This window comes from Periplaneta americana, chromosome 13 (assembly GCF_040183065.1).
Source record: "Periplaneta americana isolate PAMFEO1 chromosome 13, P.americana_PAMFEO1_priV1, whole genome shotgun sequence".
In the NCBI taxonomy this organism is placed as follows: Eukaryota; Metazoa; Arthropoda; class Insecta; order Blattodea; family Blattidae; genus Periplaneta; species Periplaneta americana.
The window spans coordinates 50,789,974-50,814,304 of NC_091129.1; the positions used below are offsets into that span (position 1 = coordinate 50,789,974).

The 24,331-nt window shown below is 36.7% G+C and overlaps 1 protein-coding gene across 3 annotated transcripts in view; it reads right to left on the bottom strand.

Moving 5' to 3' along the window:
* Positions 1 to 1,245: 1,245 nt before the first annotated feature.
* Positions 1,246 to 24,331, bottom strand: part of LOC138711881 (facilitated trehalose transporter Tret1-2 homolog) — a 110,473-nt gene continuing 87,387 nt past the window's right edge. For all 3 annotated transcript variants that reach the window (XM_069843155.1, XM_069843153.1, XM_069843156.1), the window contains exons 3-4: positions 12,235 to 12,522; positions 1,246 to 3,525 (exon numbers count right to left, since the gene is read on the bottom strand). In XM_069843155.1, the coding sequence (XP_069699256.1) occupies positions 2,489 to 3,525; positions 12,235 to 12,522 (1,325 nt within the window). In that variant the 3' untranslated portion in view covers positions 1,246 to 2,488. The remainder of the gene's footprint in view (positions 3,526 to 12,234; positions 12,523 to 24,331) is intronic.

Consider the following 24,331-nt stretch of genomic DNA (forward strand, 5'->3'; position numbering starts at 1 on the left):
AAAATGTTGAGGTTATGTGTTTGTACTTCACAGAAGTCAAGTGTAAGCACAATACTGAGATGTAAATACAGGCATTTCATCATTTTAAAAACAGATTAAAGATTTAAAAGTCAGTATTTATTTATTCACTTATTCATTTATCTAATTATTTATTCTTTCATTTAATTTAATGCTATAGACAAACTGAGCATTTTTCGTCTGACTACCCAATATAATGACTTCCATTTGATGTTGTCCACTATTCCCAAAGTGAAATATTATAAGGGAAAAAATGGAAAATTAGTAATTTTGACTGTGTGTGTTTGCGTGTGCGTGTGTGTGTGTGTGTGTGTGTGTGTGTGTGTGTGTGTGTGTGTGTGAATTCATACAACACTCAGAAGATGAATAAGACATTGTTATTTATATATCATTGTCATATTTGGTAAAATTTTATTATCATTGTCATTTTACTGGTTGATTAGTGTAGCCAATTAATAATGTCACTGCTTAAAATAATGGAATCAATTAGGCAATGTAAAAACCTGCCAGATTTTCGGCTATCGGCTGACAATAGTATATTTTCCGGCTTTAAGAAATTGAAATCTGCCAGGATCAGCATGAAATCTACTGAGTTGGCTACACTGAATGTATTGTTGAAATCGGGCGCTCACAGTTCGCGGGAGTAGTTGTTCCCGTTGTTGCCACTAGGTAGCATAATCATAGCAGCGCAGCGCACGCAGTTAGAAAAGAACGTGAACTGTTCAGCTGGTGAGCAGTTTAGTCTCGAATTGTGATCACTGTTTAAAGAGCTGTTTAATCACAGTTGTGATCGTGATTTTTCGATCACCGTAATAAAATCACAGGTCAGTGATTTTCTGCTCGTCACTACTTATCTCAAATAGTGAATTGGGGTGAAGAAACACCCACATAGTCGCGTATATAACAAAATGTATCCAGTTCTCAGAAGGTCAAGAATTTGATATGTATTACAATACAAAAAGTGGTTGCAACGCAGAACGACTTCTGTCCCCTTTCTCTGTAGATGAATTGGAATAATATACTCATAACCAAAACGTGATAAAACTATTAAGTGTTGGATTAGTTTGTTCGAATATAACAATTTTAAACAGAAGAAGAAAATTGTTTTTTTTAGCAAATGCAAATATTTTTGTGAATTATTTACTTTGCACCCTCTACTCAACCAAGAATATCGTTTTAATTAAGATTTGCGGACATAATAATATTCCGCTTCCATTCGTTTGATTGAAAGAAGAAACACATAGTTTTAATGATATGATTTTATTAAAAAAATAGCCCTTAAATATTCTTACCCGCCTGCGGTTTAAGAATTACAGAGCGATACAGAGTAATACACTGATCAAAACTTAAGCTACAAATTGTGTTTTGTTTCGTTGAACAAAACACGAATATTGTGATTAAGACAACAAGAGACAAAATATTTAAACAAACAGATAATTTTTAATGTTTTATCTTTCTATAGATGTAGGGTTTAGCAGAGGAAACTTGAGAATACATATAAGTTCAACTAAAATTGTATAAAAGCATTGTGAATCGCATTACCTATTCTTTCTTCTGCCATTCTTTTTCCTAGGTCCGCAGCAGCGATTCTGTTTCATTATGTTAGAGTTCATGGAAGGAATGTTACACCAATGTCTTCTCGAAAAAATCCAGTCTCCATCTCTCTTTACAGGGTGATGGAATAATGGGACAAACTAGATGTCTTAGATATAGGTCTATACAAAGAACGAAGATAAAATGAAATAATCGCAATGTTCGTGCACTGTGTGCAATTAGGCAGAGAAGAATTCACGTTTTTTTACAATAAAGCAATTATCACATTCGGAGTATATTATAATGTCTTCAAGGTCAATTGGCGTTTAGTTACGAGCATAATTTCTTAAGCACCAGACGTGACTATGTGACATACTGGCAAACTATTGACTAACAGCTACCTCGAAAAATGTCAGCCTGCAATTATATGAGCGACATGCCAAATAGACCTATCTTGTAAGATTAGGATTTCCACGCAGCGACATTGTGAAAACTATCTAAAAATAGGTCAGAATTTTGAATAAATCTTATTGGAAATCTATAGTGAAATGATATATAGCGTAATGTTATTTCAATACTTTGCCCTTTAGTTTGTCGATTTTAAGTTCGTCCATCATAATGGATAAAAATTATAAACATTGTGTTAAGTAGCTGTTACTTATTCTTTAATATGTCTATTAGTATATAAATTCATCGAACGTAACAACTGTGTATAATAAGTTTCAAGTTACACAATTAAAACATATTTATGCTTTACATCTCAAATGCCGTTTAGTTCGAAGGCGTGAAATGCTGTTATGTTTATTCGATAATCGGCTATGGACTAATGGCTAAAAGTCTGCCGCATTGTTTCATAAGCACCCTGTATAGATTGGAATATTTTACTGTATGGCCAACATGAAGCATATATTGGCTCTTAGATTGCATATTTCGTCCATTATCTTGTTCCTTCCAATGCGATCTTTGTAGGCAACAGCTTGTTTCTAGAAGTTTTGTTGCAGGAAGCCTTTCCTCCGTTTCTAAAGAAATCTTCAACCTCTTCTAATGTCTTACCCTGTGTTTCTGGAAGAACAAAATACATTACGATAGTTCCAACAACAATGATGACCGTGTAAAACGTGAATACGTTGTGATAGCCCATCCAAAGCCTCATTTCGGGGTAGAGCTTGACGGCCATAAAACAGAATATTGTGGCCATGAAAGTACAGAATCCTGCGGCCGAACCTCTGATAGCTGCTGGAAAGACTTCCCCAATCATGGCGAAAGGTAGCGTAAGGAAGCCTAATGTTCCCGTCAGTACGCAGAGAAGGAGTGCAGTTATCGGAAACCAACTGTGAGTCAGAAGAGTTTCATGACTGATGGTGCCTCCGTGCGACAAGCTGAGAAAGATAGCAAGTGATCCCGTGGATAATGTCATGCCAATCCCTGACACGTTGCACAGCATCCGGCGCCCAAATCGCTTCGAGGCGTAGCTGATAATCACGGTGATTACAACACGTGAGACTCCGATGAGGACAGTCGCCAAGTATCCATCAAAATTCACTCCAGACTCTCTGATAATGTTGACTGCATAAAATATAATAACATAGATACCGGAAAACTGCTGAAAGAAGAAGAATGAGTTGAAAATAAGAAGAGGCTTGTACGCCTCCGGCCTCTTCAAATATGCAAGGTCATCCCTCCAGGTTCTGTTGTTGCTCCTGGGTGTGTTACTAGCCATCATGGCGTCCAGCTCCTTCTGCATATCTTCTGTCAGTCTCTCCTCGAGTGGCACGTGTCTGATCTTCCTCATACAGAGTTCAGCTTCCTCTACATTCCCTCGTGCCAGAAGCCACACTGGGCTTTCTGGTAATATATACCATATCAGTGCGATGGAGATGATTGGCACACAGGTACTGATGCCAGCTACCAGCCTCCAGTTCTCTTGGAAGATCGAACCCAACACGTACACAATCAGGATGCCCAGCGCCACGCCTGTAAAATGGATCAGGTTGAATACTTTAACTATTTACAGAATTGTTGGTCACCCCAGTATCATTCAGTAATAGATAAGGAGAAATAAAAACAAAAGTATTTTGAAAAAACTTGAAAATATAGTGCCCTCAAAAAAAAAACCGTAGCACCTATTTTTTTTCACATAATCCCCATTTAAATGTCGAATATTTAAATTATCTTGTATTATACTCGTCTCATCACAGAATTATAAACGAATAATTTTCCATAATTATAGTTTCTGAGATTTAACAATGCTTACATAAATGTAACGTTACCAAACATGACATTATTTTTATAATTCCATTGTTTACAAACTCTAGCATGCTATAAATTAAAAGCATTTCTGTGAGGATATTGTTGCTTTATCGATGTTTAGTGTTAATGTGGACATTCTCTGTGGAGTTTTTGAAGACGTTTAAGAGAGAAGATAAGGATGCTTCTAAGCCCTGAGGATTTGGCGATAGCAGTTGCACATTTTAATGAAGACCACAGCTACCGCTACAATGGTGAGATCCTGGATACATCCTGCAGTAGTATCCTTCGAACTGTGAAATGTTTTCTGGAACTCAATAATCTTCAGAGGAGAAACGGATCAGGCCGTCCACGATGCACTTCGGCCAGGGAAGACCGTTTCTTGAAGCTGCAATTCCTTCGACACCGACATAGTGCTGATGAAGCACGAAATCACCTGATAAAAATCAACAATGCAACACTAAACGGTGAGGAGGAGGCTACATGAGATAGACCTAGCCTCAGGAAGTTCTGCCACAGGCCCAGAGCTTAATCCAGATCGCGGAATGACCCATCAATAATTTGCGCAAAGACGTGAACACTAGATTCAGGAGCAGCCAAGTGCTTTTCAATGACGAGTCAAAGATTCTGTCTACGCAACCGGACAGAAAGGAAAGGGCGTGGAAAAGACCTGGAGAACGCTTTGCCTCTTGCACCTTCTCCGAAAGGACTCCTTTTGGAGGAAGCTCATTGAGGGTGCTGGGCGGCATAACTTCAGAGGCGCGTACCGATCTCGTATTCGTAGAGGACGGCTCATTAACGGCACACCGGTACATTCAAGAGATAGTCGCTGATCATGGAGTTCCTTTTGCACTTTTCGTGCACAAAAACTTTGCATTTATCTAGGATAATTCACGTTCTTATGATATTTAGTGTGTGAAGGAGTACGTGTAGGAGGTCGGCATTTCAACCTTGAAGTGAGAGGAAAGGGTCCCGACCTGAGATCTATTAAACATGTGTGGAACATTCTTGGACGTCATATCCGAACCCGAGTTTTCAGACCCCTGTCACTACGGGAGGCAATATGGAAAGAATGTGAGGAAATACCACAGGAAGACTTCGGGCTGTGATCAGATGTCTGTCAATAAGACTCAGAGCGGTAATAAGTGCAAGAGGTAGAAATAATAGGTATTGTTCATTAAATGAACAGTTTTGTAGTTTTGAATGTAGGCCTATTATTTCAAATGTATGAACAATAGATCCTCTGTTTTCGTTTGTGACAAAATACGCCTATATTGTTTTCTCTTTATTTTTAATAGGATTGTGATAACATTAAATTTATGTTAGAATTTTTAAATCTCTATATCTATGTGGATAAAGTTTTAAAATGATATACTTGAATAAAATTTTATTTTTCCACATTCACATATCTGTTTCTGTTAAAAAAAATAGGTGTTGCGGTTTTATTGAAGGACAGAAACATTCTTAAGTTTTGTAGTTTTTAATATCCAATACACAGTCTATTTAACTTTTGTGGTGTAACAAGAAAGCACATGGAAATAATTTTGTTATATGTACAGAAAGCGAAAATGTTCAAGGAAACATGACCAATAAAAAAACATTAGGCCTAAACTGGTGAATGAAATATTGGATGTTCAAAGAAGTTTTAGATAGAACAAAATATGTACATTACTAAACTCTAGCGCATGAAAGCGTGAGATTTATTGGAAATATATTTGTACCTAAGTGTGGAGAATTTGGCATAAATAGGAAAAATAATATGTATGCTCTACTTCCGTGAAAGACATTAATTTTTTTTGGGCTATAAAGTTAGTGATAATATGTTGGGATTTCTCAAATTCAAAATTTGGCAGTAAAATGACTATTTTAAAATTACTTGCACTGCAATTGAATATTATAGAAATTTCAAAACAAAATCGATGTGCTATCTTCATACATCTTTGTTTCACTTTAATCACGATTTCTTACGCAAACTCGTTATAAAATTAGATTTTTTATTTAAATGATTTCTTGAAGTGAAGAGATTGCTCACATTTGATGATGAAGACAATCATAAAGTAGTAGTTTTTGTTGTTGTTAATTACGATATAGAGATAATAATTGAGGATTGGCTGGGAAACAATACTCGGACACGATTTGTCTCGTTGTTATGTTGTGTTTTCATGATCTCCGTGGATGAAGTCAGGAATCGAATCCTGGCTTCTTTCGCCAAAGTCCATCAACTAGTTGGTCTGGGTAGCGTAGTCGGTATAGCGCTGGCCTTCTATGCTCGAGGTTGCGGTTTCGATCCCAGCCCAGGTCGATGGCATTTAAGTGTGTTTAAATGCGATAAGCTCATGTCAGTAGATTTACTGGCATGTAAAAAAACTCCTGCGGGAAAACATTCCGACACACCGGCGACACTGATATAACCTCTGCAGTCGCGAACGTCGTTAAATGAACCATATTTTCATTTTCATAAACTAGTGACTGGAAAGAAGTAGCGAAAAAATTAAAGTAAATTTTATGACAAAGACTAATGTCAAATATGAAAATAATTCAGCTCAAATAGTAGAAATCATAGTAATAAATTTTTCAATTGGGTCGTCTGATTTTACTAATCCATTTAAAGTTACATTCACGAATTTTATAAAATACTATGTTTATTTCTTAAAATTTTAACCTAGCACTATATCCCATTACAGCTTTGAGAATGGCATTCATTACTGAGATCTTTGTGCGGTCTTTGCAAATATATTTTATTAGAAAATCTTCCTTGCAGCGAGGAATATTAATTTCTCATTACAAGTTTTGCCTGTACCGTAGCAAGTCCGTTTTTATCGTGTTGCATTATTAACATTCATGCTTCGTATACTTCCTTGAATAATCAAAGATATTAACAGAAAAATTCATTTACTGTTCACTCTAGATAAAAATGAGTTTCCTCTTTGCGCATTCCACTCAAAACGTTTGACTCAGACTTCATATTCTTAGAGTTGAAATAGGTTTGTGCAATAAATGTTGCAAAAATTCGAGTGACTTGGTTACACAGAGTTGCCATGTTTTGGTGCTTTACATAACGAAGGACATTTTGAATGACTTTTTCATACTCTCTACAAAAATTAAATCCATTTTCATCAAACACCCATAGTTTTTACATAATTCCTTAAGTGCCTATATTTAAATTTCGCGCGAAATATTATAGGCCTACTGCAATCGCTATAATCTATCGTGAAGTGACTGAACACGATCTACTGTGAAACAATCGATACTTCACAAGTTGTCTAGATATACACACAAGCATTACAGTCATATGATAATAATTTTGAAGTGAAATTTATATGTGTAAACGTTATCAGGTTATTTCAAATCGTCCACACCTGTGGAGTAACGGTTAGCGAGTCTAGCCGTGAAACCAGGTGGCCCGGGTTCGATTCCCGGTCGGGGCAAGTTACCTGGTTGAGGTTTTTTCCGGGGTTTTCCCTCAACCCAATATGAGCAAATGCTGGGTAACTTTCGGTATTGGACCCCGGACTCATTTCACCGGCATTATCACCTTCATCTCATTCAGACGCTAAATAACCTAAGCTGTTGATAAAGCGTCGTAAAATAACCTACTCAATTGAATATTTCAAATCAGGCGACTTCAACACAAAGATCATATGCAAGTGACTCTAATGTGTTGGGTTGGAAGGGAGTAGCCTGCTAGAACAACAATGAATGTTGCGAAGAAAAATATCATTAGAGAATGTCTGATGACACGAGAGAAGATCATCTTGCCGCCTCTTCACATGAAACTGGGAATAATGAAACAGATTGTGAAAACATTGCATAAAAAATGGTAATTGTTTTAAATACATAAGTTCTAAATTTTCCTTTCTCTCTGAGGCTAAACTTGGAGAAGGATTATTTGTGGGACCCAAAATAAGAGGTTTGATGAAAGATGAATACTTTGAAAATTTAATGACCCATAAAGAACAACTTGCTTGGACAGGATTAAAGAATGTGGTTGAAAATTTCTTGGGGAGTAGGAAGCATCAAGGTTTCAAACACATTGTAGAAAATATGTTGGTAACCATGAAAAATATAGGATGCAACATGAACATTGAAATCTATTTCCTTTATAAGGTAATTCCGGGAGAGTTGCCCCACTTAAAGTTTTTATCGTTTAAAAATTAAACAAACCAAAGCAGATATTTTATTCATGTGTTATAGCAAGTGAAATACATTAAAGTTTTATGTAAAATATGAAACAATCGATAATTCGTACACAATAAGTGGTAAAATAAAAATTAATCAGATACGATATCACTGCAATATACACACATATAGGGGAGAGATGCCCCGCTGTTGCAATTCCCAAATAACACTATTAATTTGATAAATAACACTCTAAATAATTTTGCTTATTTTATTTTTGCAATAAGTTCATTTTCTGAACTCGTTTTTCAGTGCGACCACACATATGGCACTTAGCCCACATGTTATGGAACTTCTTGCAGAAAAGTCACTGAATCCAATCAACAACTTCCTTCATTTGATAAAATGTTCAAGGCACTCAACAAAGTAGAAACTATCTACTTTGTTTCATTTGACGACACTCGCTTCATATTTTCTCCAAAAGTGTCTTCTATATCTACTAGATTTTGAAGAAATTGACTTTGAGCTTTTTGGAACTAGGAGGCTTTCAAAGATGGTATTTCCATTTTTATCTCCACCTGTAACGCGTTCTACCGATCGCTTTCTTTTCTTCACAGCAAAAGATATTGCTGGCACATAGTTTATTTCATGAAGGGATTTGAAGGGAGTCGCTGTCGCTGAATTTTCCATTGTGACACTTGAGCCGAAATTACAACTTCTTATCCCGTTATCATTAGAACTTGTAGCCGATAAAGTTTTCTCTTCTTTGAGATTTCCTGAAGAGGCACAGAAAGGAATTTTTACAGCTGTGTTGTTGATTGATGCATCATAAATATTGAAGAGGTGCTCAGGAACTGCATCTGGATTGAAAGGATAGAAACCTCTGGCTCGAAATCCAAATGACCTCTCTATTAATACCAACGCAGGTTTCTAGATGGATAGTCAGGCTTGCTTTTTATAAGCTATCCATTGCTGTGATTCTCTTCTTGAAATAATGCTTGAGAGACTTAAAATGTTAGCGATCAAGAGATTGAAGTGCCTGAGTTGCATAGGTTGGTAGGCAAACAATTGTGATTCATTATCCTCATTCTAGCATTTTATGTTATGTAAATGTGCTGAATGTTCATCCAAAATTAAGATAATCTTGCCAGGATTCTTTCTTGGAGTAAAATTTTCCTTCAATCGCTTCATAAATAATTCTGATGGAACATAGGACGATTTTGGATTCATATAAACCCCCGTTTCTGCTAGGAATCCGTCAGAAAACTTCCATTTTTCTTCTCAAACATTGCCGGTGGAAGAAATGTTCCCTCGGAATTATAACATGTTATGACAGAATTACTTCCACCTTTTTCGCTTGAAGTTAAGACTTGAACATTTTTGGATCGCTTTTTCTGAACCACTTTTCCTTCTAAATTTGTTTAGTTGGATGCCACTTTCCTCTATTTTATGTGGCTTTTCTACAAATTGCCTTCACATAGAGTTGTTTCCAGTAGGTCAAAATACTGCTTGTCTCGACATTCCTTGACCTCTTCAGAGAGATGGATGATCCTTCTGACTGCCTGACAGGTAACTCAAGGTTTCGCTTTAGGAAGAATTGCAGCCATTGGATGTTTCTTGAAGACTCCACTAGATTTCAGTCGGTTGATTGTTCTCTAAATAATTCCATAACAATGTGATGCTTCATTAATTCCCAATTCCCCAAAAAGTTACAGTAAGATCGAAGAAATCTCTGGGATTGCATTGACTAACGTTTGGTCGTGAAATGTGTCTTTCAAACACAACTTTGGACATCCCTTAAAATTTTGAAGGCCGTCAACTTTGGGCACCTATTGAAAATGTCGCTCCAACAAATTTAGAATACCGGTATTCCTTAAAATGTTCATGGATTTCAACTTTGAACACCTCTTGAAAATATGTGATCCTCTAGCAAGTTTTGGTCACCCTTTAAAACTATTGGCCTCTAATATACAATAATTGTATTCTAATATAATAATTCAATTAAAATTCCAATAAATTCAGCAAGGACACTAATAATAATTAGTTATGTACCGTAATATCACTCTTAAGTACATGGGGCGTCTCTCCCTCAAACAGGTGGGGCATCTCTCCCTTTAGCATGACCAGTACGCCCTATGTATTTAAGGGTAACCGTAATGGACAATTACTTATTTTTTTTTTTTTAGAATGGAGTACAATGCAGGTACTTGTCAAATATATTGGATTAAGAAACATATACATAGCCATTATCCCAATTACGAATTTTGAAAAATTATAAATATTATAACAAAGCCTAGGAAAAACAGCATTTCCTTTTCCTATTCATTTTTCACACAAAAAAAACCGTCACAAAGATTGCCCTGCTTGCCTTCTAGGGTGGTATACGAATTAAACAAATGGTCCCAAGGTCAATTCCTTAGAGGTTTTCAGATAAGGAGAAAATGAGGGTGGGGCGACTCTCCCCGTGGGGCATCTCTCCCGGAATTACCTTATACCTCTTGATTTATTCCCTGATTGTCTTGGAGATTACACCGAAGAACACGGAGAAAGGGTTCCTCAAGACATGAAAGAAATATAAAGGCGTTATCAAGACAAGTGGGATGAAGTGATGATGGCTAACTACCAGAGACCGGCGAAACCTCAATCAAGCCTGCCCATAACTGTTTAACTTCGTGAGTGGGCTACTCACGGTATCGCTCGCCTGCCTTCAACCTTCCCTCACAGACGGCCAGTGTCGTTGCACGTGACGTCAAACAGTCCTAATAGTGAGCCGAAAGGACTGTTGCGTTTCGCCGATCTGCGACAGACTGTGCTGCTTTCAGATAAATGACAAATATCAACCAAGTCATTCAAACCCGACAAGAAACATACAGATATAGACAAACTACTGAAAACTTAATTTGTCGCCTTCTCAAACGTACCGTTAATAAATACAAAGAAAACTATTTCTCTCAACATAATATCCATTAAATTCCAACAGTTGTTATAAATTACTTACACTTTCCTTTTCATCATAGTAATATAAAATGTAATAGAAACCACTCAAATTTTCAGCTTCATAAATAAAAAGTAATTTGTCCCCCAGAAGTTAAATAGCAAATTAATATTCTGAAGAACGAATATATATATATATTTTTTTATAGGTCATCATGAGGCTTTAAATTGTTAATATGGTAAAAGTTAAAATGCAATATTTTCCTATAACAGTTGTTGATATTCATAATAATAAAAATGTTTATAAATTTCTTTCCAATATATTCCTCTCCTCTCCTCTCCTCTCCTCTCCTCTCCTCTCCTCTCCTCTCCTCTCCTCTCCTCTCCTCTCCTCTCCTCTCCTCTCCTCTCCTCTCCTCTCCTCTCCTCTCCTCTCCTCTCCTCTTCAACTAGTCACAAGTTACGAAATGTTACTGTTTTGTTCAGTGAGCTATACTTTGCAGGAATATGAAATGTATAATATTGTTTTATTATTTTATTAAATTCTGTAGTGCAATAAATTGTAAAACTGTTTTTCTTTTATCAAGAATTATCTACCGTTGTTTCTTGAGTTAGATACACTTTGGAGAAAAAATGAAATATGTAATATTTATTTTATTATTTTATAAAACTATGTAGTTTAATAGATTATAAAATTATGTTTCTTTAATCAAGAATTTTCTGCCGCGTTGGACCAGAAAATAAAGATTTTTTTAAGTAACTAAATAGTCAACGAACTTAGATTTCAAATTAGTACTGTTTCATCTTAACCAGCATAGATTGGCTTCCATGAATACAAGTCACTCTATAATACGAGCATACAGGCAGGCTTCTTCGGGTCCAGCCTGGACTGGGCTTATAAAACGCGGGCTGAATGGGACAGTTACGGGCGTGAGTCTTGTCTGATTTGCCGGTGTCTACCGCATAATAGACATTCCAAGTTGATTGTGGGCGGTCTCTTATCTTCTCCCACATCGTTTACGCGTGCCCCTAACGTATATAGAATTTCTATTTCACAAACCATCTCTGATTCTTATTTTCCATTGTTGCTACTTCTACTCACTGGAATTCTCTGCCGCCTGAAGTCAAGGGCTGCCCGAACTTTGATTTATTTTAAATATAAATTAGAAGAATATCTTATGAGTTACCAAACTTAACGCGTTGTAAACGTTTAGTGCAATGTTTTCCACTGCATTTATTTTATTTTTGTGTACACTATTCAATTATTTTTATACTTGTATTATGTACATCATATAATCATATTTGATTCTAATTTAATTCTAATTCAGCCAGAACCTCAATCAGAGGTATTTATATTAGTGTGAACTGAAATTACAGCGTTACCCAGAGAAGGCCAGGTGACCACCACGCCTCTAAGCGTTCTGTCGATGACCTCGCTGACGTATACCACTGCCGCCGTGCTGACCAGACCAGTGGAGATCCCTGTGAGGAGTCGACCCACGTACACCAAGTAGAGAGGCCAGTTCTCCGAGTGCGGCGCCGTTGCAATGAGCAGCCAACCCAGAACGGACGGAAAGTTGACGAGCATAAGTGTGCGCCGGCGTCCCAGTCGAGTCAGTAAAGGCCCCATCAACAGGCAGCCTGCTGGCATTCCTATCGACGTCAGTGACGCTGTGAAGAATGGATATAAATAGAATTACGACTACTTAATATTTCAATTGTATAACATCAAAGGCACTCTAATGACACATTATTTGAAACCAATATTTCAAGAAAATGTAATTTTATTGATTTATTAGGTCAGAAACTTTGATACACATTTATGGTTTTTATCTTCCATAAATACTACGAACTCTTTATACCTCGATCTCGGTTCATGCATTTTTATTTTCATTATCTCTATTGATTAGGCCGTTCTGCTGCACACGTATTTAATTTAGTAATAAAATGTTAAATTAATAGCATGTCTCTTCATTTCCTAGTCTCATAAATTAAGTCTTTTGTCGCTTGATAGTCCAAGTAGTGCTTGGAACATTAAATCCAGACGTTTGAGATGGGCAGGGCATGTAGCACGTATGGGCGAATCGAGAAGTGCATATAAAGTATTAGTTGGGAGGCCAGAGGGAAGAAGACCTTTGGGGTGACCGAGACGTAGATGGGAGAATAATATTAAAATGGATTTGAGGTTGGCGGGATATGATGGTAGGGACTGGATTAATCTTGCTCAGGATAGGGACCGATGGCGGGTTTATGTGAGGGCGGCAATGAACGTCCGGGTTCCTTAAGAGCCCATAAGTAAGTAAGTAAGTGCTTGATGTAGGTCTATGAGTAGAAACCTTATTTACCCATAGTACCTGTGAGTATGCCTCAACCGTCTTAATACTCTACTTCGAATTATTGCAATTGTCAATGTTATTATGTATTTTCTTGTTATCTTTGCTGTGTTGAGTGCGTGTTTTTATTAGGCCCACTTGGTCCTAATACTTTTTCGCAGTATTTATTTAATATGATTAGTGCACGGCAGTTTTTTTTAGAGAACCCAGTTTTCTTCACCGTAGAGAAGGACAGATATAATAATTTTCCTGTATGTCTTGAATTTTGTGTTTCAAGATAGACATTTGTAGCTTAATGACAACAATGTAATATTTAGTTTTATGGGGTTTTTTAAAGCGCGTAAATCAGGAAAAGTAAATATGTGAGAAACAGAAAACAAAATGTTAGTGGAAATCTATTTGGAAATATATAATTCCGGACATGTAGGCTAATACTCTAGATTAAAGTTGTTGGCTTTTAAAGTAATTATACACATTATGTGTATTCAGATCTAAAATATAAAAAAGCCGACCTTTAAAAAAAATCAATTTTATAACAAGTAAAAGCAAATAAGACGGAGATATTTTCGTGCTATTCTTGAATTAAGTTACTTTACTGGAAATCATACACAATCAATAAACAGAATGTATAATAATTATAAATTAAAAAGAAATAGGATAATATCATGAATGATGAAGAGAAATCAGTCTTTTCACTTGGGATGGAATTCTATTAGCCTACTGTTTGCCAGTCAATGTGTTATCTGAAATGTTGCCCTACCGTTTGACTTGAGATCAAGATCGGTAGGCTGTAGCTTGTGTCAGTAGTAGACCTGACAATGATTGCTACATTTTTACAATCAATCAAATGTTAAAACTTTGTGAAAGGAAAAACGAAGACACAGTTGGACGTTTCCTAATAATAATAATAATAATAATAATAATAATAATAATAATAATAATAATAATAATAATGAGAATCTGTTAACAGGTACTTTATTTTCACGCTACGTAATTTATTTAAATAGATAAATATAATTGTTACTAAAACGTTGCTGACGAATATAATTTTGATAATAAAATTTTCATAAATTATTATTATTATTATTACGATTATTATTATTATTATTATTATTATTATTATTATTATTATTATTATTATTATTATTGACAATGAACTTCACTAACTTGCTAATAATGAATAGAAAATCATAGAAAAATGTAATAATGATTATAAGAGAATAATTTTTCAGGCACAATAGTAGTTAAACACAATAAAGAAATAATTATAAGCCTACACTTAAATCACAAAAAGTAATTCTTGACTGACCCTAGTGTGAAATACTATCATAAAAACTGTGACAGTCTTTTGGAATAACTTTCTTCAATTGCTGCAGATGAGTCCATTTTGAGTCGTTAATCTTCGACCTATCGTTGTACAGTTTTGGAAAAACGACATTCCTGGAGAGCTTCTTAGGTTGCCTAGGTATCTCTTGCAAATCATCGTTGAAATTGCACTTGAATAGTATTATATCATCAGATCAATACTGAATGACTCTTAAGTTTGTGACCGTAGAGTCATTTGTAATCCTCCCAGGTTGAATAGAGTCGTATGATCACATATCGTTATCGTTCGTGAAGAAGCCATGAATCAGATAATGAACTTTATAAGGGGAATTATTTCTTCCTACCCTCTTTAGAAATCAAATCATACTGGCGAGGAAGTATTATTTCACGCTCTTTCGCTTTACATTCTATAGAATTATGGACGGAAACGCATTCCACTTGCGTATGTCCCTTTTCCAAAAATTTCTGTGTTATTGTAATAACAATAATAATAGCTAATCTTAATGATGTATTTGCCATAACTACGTTTCTATTCTAGTAATTACAACCATCAGAATATAGAGTGATTGGGAGTAGACGATCTTTTAGTTGCTTGGTTAACGTATATACCACGTATGATGCGAAAGTTGACGCCACTAGATCAGTCTCTGCCTCATGGAACCAGTACCATACTGCTTCCTGAGTGGTTAGGTTCCATAATTGCCAAATTATGCACACATTTTGTCTTGCAATACATGGAACTAGCCTGCACATATGGTGCTACCTTAACTGCTTGGAGATCCATTGTATAAGCTATACACACATTTTTCTCCCTTTTATCTTTGCCTTTACATTTTTCTTTTCTTGTCAATTCTTTCCTTTTATTAAGAGTTTCCAATTCTTCTTCTAAGATATTCCCTGCTTTATAGCTGCAGCAAACATTATATTGATCCTTGTTGGACCTAAGGAGACTGAGGTTCGATTCCTGGAACAATCTGTCGAAAGTAACTGTTGTCATCAATTTAGATCTTGCTACGGAGGAAATGGACGGAACCAAGGTCAGCACCACTGAATAAGCGCAAATAATTATAGCGTCCTATTCATGATTATTTATATTACTTGAATTAAGTTTGCTGTTATGATTCCGTGATTGAAGAAAATAAATGTTTAATAACTGATACTTCTTATATCATACCTTTGTTAATATTCACAGAAGTTTCTTCCGTCTTGAATGCGGAACATAGCATAGATAGAATTTTGTTCTCACTAAGTAAACGACGCCGTGTCGCGTCGGTCGATTCGTTATCCGTTTCTTCTCTTGTATCAATAGGCCTATATCATAATAAATACACTATACTGCAGTGAATGAACTTGCAGTAAGATTCTGCGTGAATTCAGCTAAACTAGCATTCAATTGACATTAATAAAATAATTCTATTATGCTTAAATAAATAAAATAATCCGTGGCGCTACAGCCCACGAAGGGCCAAGACCAACCAGATGGCTGCTGGCCTCACGTCCACATGCCGAAGCAGAGGTGGACGATCATCCAACCGTAATGGAGGTATCGTGTGTTTAGCACGATGAGTCCCCCAGCCGTTGTAGCTGGTTCACGTAACCGGATATCGCTACCTATCGTAGTTCCCCAAGTGCATCACGATGCTGGGTGGGCATCGGTCCCATACACTGGCCTAAATTTCATGAGAAAATTTCTTCCCCCATGAGGACTCGAACCAGAGCGCATTCCGTAACGCGAGTCCGAGGCAGGATGCCTTAGACCACGACGCCACGGCGCGGGACCTATTATGCTTACCTTTTAAAATAATTGAATCTGAACACCTCTTTATCGTCTCAGAATGTCACACATTGTTGACACAATTTTACAAGGCAATAACGGGAACCAGGTTCCATACTCAGGGCGCGCAGGAACTACGGATATCTGTTGTCAGATACGCGGTATTTCCAGTGACTTCAGAAACGCGGCATTGTATCCGCGTCCTTCGCACGCGGCCATTCAAACAATCAAATTCCAGCGCTTATGAATGCATGCAGATGATAGTGGATGTACCAACTGTGTAAAAAAACAGTTATGACCAAAAATGTCAGTTACGTGGTATTGTTTCTTAAGAGACGACATGTACTTATCACGTTATCAGTCTTATAATTGTCCGAAAATTATCCCTCCAATATTAATAACAAAAATAATTAGTTTAGTTAAATAAGTAATAAATTACTTTTCTAATCTTGATTATTGTCTGCAATAATTTTTCTCTCTTAACTGCACAATTTAAAAATTTTCTATGCTAACTCCATAACGTAACACAATTGAGTGGATAGTTGAAAGAACGTGGCATGTCCTTTTCGTCAATTTACAGAAGAAGCGTTTGTTCTCGGTCGTACGGCAACTAAATTAGCTACATATCACGTTATTCCAATCAGCACTATTCATTCATTCGTTTAGTGTTCTACCCAAGGGCAGGTCTTTCACTGCAAACCCAGCTTTCTCCAATCTTTCCTATTTTCTGCCTTCCTCTTAGTCTCCGCATATGATCCACATATCTTAATGTCGTTGATATACTCTGATATCTTCTTCTACCCCGAAATCTTCTCCCATTCACCATTTCTTCCAGTGCATACTTCAATAGGGAGTTTCTTCTCAGCCATGAGCTAACCAATTCCTTTTTTCTCTTTCCGATCAGTTCCAGCATCATTCTTTCTTCACCCACTCTTTCCAACACGGCTTCGTTTCTTATTCTGTCTGTCTATTTCACACGCTCCATTCTTCTCCATCCACATTTGAAATGCTTCTATTCGTTTCACTTCACTTCGTCTTAGTGTCCATGTTTCTGCCCCACATAATGCCACACTCCATACAAAGCACTTCACTAGTTTCTTCCTTACTTCTTTTCCAGAGGTCCGCAGAAGATGCTCCTCTTTATATTAAAAGCTCCTTGTCCATTGCTATTTTGACTTCCTGGCAGCACCTCATGTTACTACTTATAGTACACCCCAAGTATTTGAAGCTGTCCACTTGCTCTACTGTCTCATTTAGAATTCGCAACTTTATCTTCAGTATTTTTCTTCCTATGACCATGCTTTTCGTCTTATTTGCATTTGTCTTCATCCCATACTGCTCACGGCTGTCATTTATCTCCCGTAGCATATTCTTTAGTATGATTTCCTCGTCTGCTAAAAACGTCATATCATCAACAAATCTGATGCACTTTATTCTTCTTCCTCCTACTATCACTCCTCCCATGTTCTGAAAAGTGTTCTTTTCAATTCTTCGAAGTAGATATTGAACAGTGTAGGTGGTAAAGGGCATCTTTGACGTATTCCTCTCCCAATTTCACTCCCTTCTGACATTTCTTCTCCTATCCTGACTTTGACTCATTTCATATAAAGATTACTGAAGTCTTCTCTCTTTCCAATCCACACTAATTTTCTTTACGATCCCCAACAGTTTATTCCAATCCACTCTGTCAAAAGCCTTCTCTATGTCATAAATACTACATACACTTCTTTATTCTTCTCTAGGTATCTTTCACCGATTGTCCGTAGCAGTCCAATTGCATCTCTCGTACCTTTTCCCTTCCTGAAGCCAAACTACTCTTCTTTCAACTGATCTTCCATCTTAGAATATAAATGTCAATTTAGAATTCGCAAGAGAATCTTTGCCGAATGTGATATTCCTGAATTCCTTACATTTCTTGACTTTTTTTCTTCGGTATTGGAATCAACACTGTCTCCGTAAAATCTTCAGGCCAGTCGCCTTTCTCATATATTTCGTTGCATAATGATAGAATTTGCTTCTTTTCTTCACCCAAGCATTTCACTAAGCAGACACAACAAATCAGCATCCCATTAGAATGCCTCAATGAACACTTCACTACTCCGCTAACTAACAATACTGACCATAACACACAGCAACAGACAATGGCAGAACCTCAGGTAGTTGACCCACTCAGAGACAGATTTTACTTTTCATACGTTACACCTATTGACGTGAAGAAAGCTCTTAAACGCAACAAATCCAAAGCGACAGGTTCTGACGACATTAGTATCGCAATGATAAACAAACTTATTGACGTAATCTTACCAACACTAACACACATTTTCAACACTTCGCTGACGACATCCTTTTTTCCTAAAGCTTCGAAAAATGCCTTTGTGCGCCCTATACCCAAAATTAAAACGCCGATTATCCCCAACGACTATCGACCTATTAGTATTCTACCTACCTTATCGAAGGTGTTAGAGAGGATAGTACACAGACAACTCATTGCCTACCTAAACAGATATGAACTCTTGGACACATATCAGTCGGGTTTTAGGACTCGACACAGTACAGCGACTGCACTGTTGGAAGTAACGGAAGACATCCGAAAAGCTATGGACGAACGTAAAATTACAATACTGACACTACTAGACTTCAATAAAGCGTTTGACACAGTAAATATCGACTTACTGACGAGAAAATTACGATCACTCCAACTATCAGAAAGCACAGTTTCGTGGTTCTCCTCTTATCTCAGCGAACGTCAGCAGTGTGTCTGCATTGGAAGTCGAACTTCCTCATGGCGTATCGTTGATTCTGGAATCCCACAGGGATTTGTTCTATCACCACTACTATTCACTATTTACGTAAATAACATCCCCTCGACTGTACAGCACTGTAAGCATCGCCTCTACGCAGACGGTTTACAAGTCTATATCCATACAACCCCTGACTCGCTCAATGACGCAATACAAAATCTTAACGAGGACCTTGAATCTGTATCTGCATGGGCCAGAAAGTTTGATTTGACTCTCAATGCAAGAAAATCACAAGCAATCCTAGTGGGACATCAACGTCTATTATGCAATATTACTCCTGCTCTTCCAGTCAAGTTAAACGACGCAATAATCCCTTTTGATTTCTGTGTTAAAAACCTTGGAGTTTACTTTGATATGCATTTAAACTGGAATAACCAAGTAACCCATATTACCAAAAAAGTCCTTTCCATACTACATTCCTTAAACAGCATTCGAAAATTCCTTCCGCTATCACTCAAGAAAATACTAGTGGAAACACTAGTAATGCCCCACTTCGATTATTGTGATTTTCTACAGACTGACCTCAATGTCAACCAGTCGCAAAAATTACAACGTGTTCATAATTCTTGCGTTCGCTTTGTCTGCGATGTCCGTCGCGCTGACCACATTACCCCATCCTTCCAAGCTCTAAACTGGCTACGGCTTAACGAAAGTAGAAATGTTCATTCTCTTATTCTCCTTTTCCAAGTCCTTCACACTTCTACACCTACCTACCTTGCCTCCCGTTTCAGTTACCTGTCATCATATCATAATCTCTTCACACACACGCAAAATAGCCGCATACTAGCCATACCAACACATAACACATCATCGTATTCATCATCATACACGATCTCGATCTCGCGCTTGTGGAATACCCTACCCAGTGACATCAGAGACTGTCGGAATTTAGTAGCGTTCAAAAGCAAGCTTATTAAGAATTTTCTTACTGCGTAGAGTAGGTTTAATTTGCACTTAACCAATAAAATAAATGCTTCTCTCTTCTTAACTTTTACAATAAACTGTCTAGCTTTTATTAATCAGTTAATCTTTTAGTACTTTGATTTTTATTGTATCTGTAAATTTAATATTAATTGTAATTATAATTGTAATTGTATTCTTAATATTGTAGTTGTAATCCCCTGGTAGAGGGGAAGAGAAGGCCTAATGGCCTTATCTCTACCAGGTTAAATAAATAAATAATAAAGTAATAATAATAATAATAATAATAATAATAATAATAATAATAATAATAATAATAATAATAATAATTCAATGGGGATTCCATCAACTCCTGTTGCTTTCCCATTCTTCATTTCCTTAAGCACTAATAATACGTTATTAAATATGAGAAGGAATATTTATCAATAAGGATCATATTATGGCACATTTCCGCATTGCTAAATTATATAAATACATTAAATAATCGAGTGTATACAATAATATATAATTTATTTATTTATTTATAACGTAAAGTGGGTGAAGAAAGAATGATGCTCAAACTGATCAGGAAGAGAAAAAGGAATTGGTTGGGTCACTGGCTGAGAAGAAACTCCTTCTGAAGATGCACTGGAAGGAATGGTGAACGGGAGGAGAGTTGGAGCAGAAGAAGATGTTAGATGATAGACGACATTAAGATATGTGGATCATATGCGGAGACTAAGAGGAAAGCAGAAAATATAAAAGAATGGATAAAGCTGGGTTTGCAATTAAAGGTCTACCCATGGGCATAAGATTTATGCATGTATGTATTATAACGTAATTACATGTAATTGAGTTACTGGCTGATATGTAACCCACATCTATTATCAGGCAGTACATGTCGCTTGACATGTGTCAGAGGAAAAACAATTGTTTGTATGCATCTGAAGTCTGATTTGTGTAATATGTAGCTAATCGGCGATGTATACAATGGATGGGGAAAGGAGCTGACCACACTAGCTCATTATCTCCTGGCATGGTTGCCTCATAAGTGGTGCCATGTTGGTATCACTTGCGAGGTTCAGACCTATCTTCCTACATTTGGCTAAACAACAACAACAACAACAACAACAACAACAACAACATAACATTATCTACAATTACATTTTCTCCTGCATTCTCTTACAATTGCAAACCGTATCTTACTGTACGTCATAATTTCAGCCAGCTCGACGTTTTCATTCACTCTTATTATTTCAGAATTTAAACTGGAGATGTACAGTAAATATAAATTATTGTCATAGTTGAATATCAGCTGTTTCTCGCTAAAACTAATAATTTCTTTTTACAATCAGCAGAGCCTAGCGGGATTAAATTTTGAATTCTATCAATGCGAGTATATTTACATACTATTGGCAACATTTAAATAATCTTCGCTCTCTATTCGTAGAAATGACAACTAATGAAGCCAGACTTACATCACTATAGATTAGTGAAAGTCAGGTGACTTTCAACGTCAGTGTGCATACTAGAGTGCGTGAGAGAAGGACAATAAAGTACTTGTTGCAAGTCAACACATAAAGTAATACTATTCACATGTGTAGAGTCCATATCAAGTTGTTTATATGCTTTCAGCCTTAAAATGATGTATATTTCCATATTCCATTTGTTATCGCTCATCCTCATTAGTGACTAGTGTAATATGTAGTCTGACTAGTGTAATATGTAGCTAGTGGGCGATGTACGCAATGATGCAATGGAGAGGAAAGGAACTGGCCATCCTACTCCATTATCTCCCGACTTAGTTGCCTCATAAGTGTTGCCTTCTTGGTATTACTTGTGAGGTTCAGACCTGTCTTCGAACAGTTGACTAAACAACAACATCCTCATTTAAGCAGTTTTAAGCTTGGCAAAATATAAATCGCATTGTTTGCATGTATCTGACCTAACCTCAACTTGAATTCACGGTAAAATATTTTTTGTATAGTGTCAAACTGACTGTGATCGCAGGGTTTTGGCTCTTGAAAAGCCTGTAACCTTCTGCAAGAGACAAATCAGGGCATAAGCAGGAGTATTCCGGCTGTGGTGACTGGGCGTTGTTGGGAAACTAATTTTAAGTGTTCGTATCAAATTACGAACATCACTGTCGATTACGTGAGGTCTATTTGTATGTAATCCTCTACCGTCTTCAGGGATAATGTTCCTCCCCTTTATTTTGCGTTGGAGTGTTTCTACTCCTCGTCGAGTTATCATGAAAATGTTCCAGAATGTTTTTAAGACTTAGAAACATTTGCCGTCAACATCTTCCTGAAGTTTTTTTCCGATTTTCCCGGTCTTCTTACAGGCTCACATATAGTGGTCTTTTTCAGGAGTAGTAATGATTGTTCGTCATATGAAAGTTAGTAAAATGTGTGTAAAACTCCGATACATACTGGAGACTTAAGTTCATAGAGTCTTTTTTTTTTACAAAATTTATTATGGACTGTAGCTTAGAACAGACTAAAACAAAAACAACTCACACTGTATCGACGGTCCAGATCAAAAAGGAAACCAATAAAAATTTAAACTTTTGAGAAATCTGCATTTTGAAGCTATATGTTCCTGTGAAAATCAAATGATCGTTGAAATTACTCGAAGTACTGGTAATGATGATATATAGCCTACTGTAAGTTTCAAATTAGAGTGTTAATTGGATTTTTCAGAGCAACATGCAACTTTAAAATTCAGTTGTCTAAAAACTTTAAATTTTGAGTTGTTTCCCTTTTGAAGTGGCCCGTTCATATGCATCTATCCAACTGTTAATATTCACATATATGAGAAATATTAGCTTGCATTACGCTTATACAGTACAAAATAATTTCAATCAAGAGATTACAATAATATAGGAATAAGGGTATTTACAGTCACTGGTGAAGATTTTGCAGGAATCTCTTTCCACTGTATCGTAGACGTTACGCTTCACGGGCAGTAACGTTCTAACGATTCATGTTGCACAACACAAGGTAACTGATCGAATGTTAGGCCTAAACACTGGCTGATGTTTTGAAATTGAGTTAAGTGTTAAGGATGTGCTATTATGTGTTTTACTATAGCAACATAGACGTTGACATGAAAATACTACACATTATATGCAAAAAAAAAAAAAAAAAAAAAAAAAACGGAAACTTGACACTCTAGAACTGTGGTTCCCAAACTTTTTCAAGGCGCGACCCACTTTTGGGTGAAACTTTCTTTTGCGATCCTCTCCCCCCACTGCCGTACCGGCACTAAATTCCATTCGAAAAATGTAAATCCTTGTAAAATCGAAAATAATGACAATTTTACTCAAAATCAGTGGGTACCACTAAAAATAGGACCAAACTGAATTATATAGGCTATGTTGCAACAATTACACGAAATATTAGGTAAACATCATTTGTAGTACTTCAAAACATTACCACCGTGGCGCTGTGGTAATAGTTCAATACAAACAGCGTATTCCGAATCTCACCGGACCGGTGGACAACAATGACGTCACGCTGCAGCGAAATAGGAACAAAACTGCTGGAAGGATTGATGATTGTCATGGCGACTGTGTAAGTTGTTGTCTTTGCTATGCTAGCAAAATTTTGCGAAATTTCCGTACTGCCATCTCGTTCAAAGAAAAGAGAGCATAAACAATTTATTTCTTTAACCGGTAGTAATAACTGGTCCGTTGGCATGTTCGCTCATAAGCCATTAACATATTGTTTTCACGTTGTGCTCATTACAAACAATACAGCAGAACTAAAGCAGAACACACCGCCATGACACAACAGTGCACGATGTTATCCGTCTCCTAATTCCCGCCTTATACAAGAACCAATCAGATTCACTGATGGCGGCTGATGGAGACTGCCACCACCTCTGCAAGCTGATGGCACCGGTGTGACACCGGTGGAGCATCAGTGAAGCCATCAGTGAAATTCGGAACACCGTGATGCCATCAGATTGCTCAGCGCTGAGATTAGGAATATGCTCGAAGTGATAAATTCCATCAAAGGAAAGGCGTTACAAACTCGTATTTTCAGCAAAAATTTGTGAAAGTTTGGGTTCGTTTTATGAAAATACTCTTTATCACGCGGAAGAGGCGTTTTTAGGGTAACGTGTTGAAAAGAGTTTTAAAGTTAAGAAAAGAACTTTTAATATAGACCAACCTGTACGTACAAGACGAGAAATCGGATTGTATGCGAACCTATTTTCCAATTGAGGAATGTCATCCCAAAACTAACTAGGAAATATACGTTCTATATAAAGATAATGATATAGCTGTAGACAATAAAGCTAGATTTACTCAATGGTTTGGCCATGTATGCAGAATGAACGTT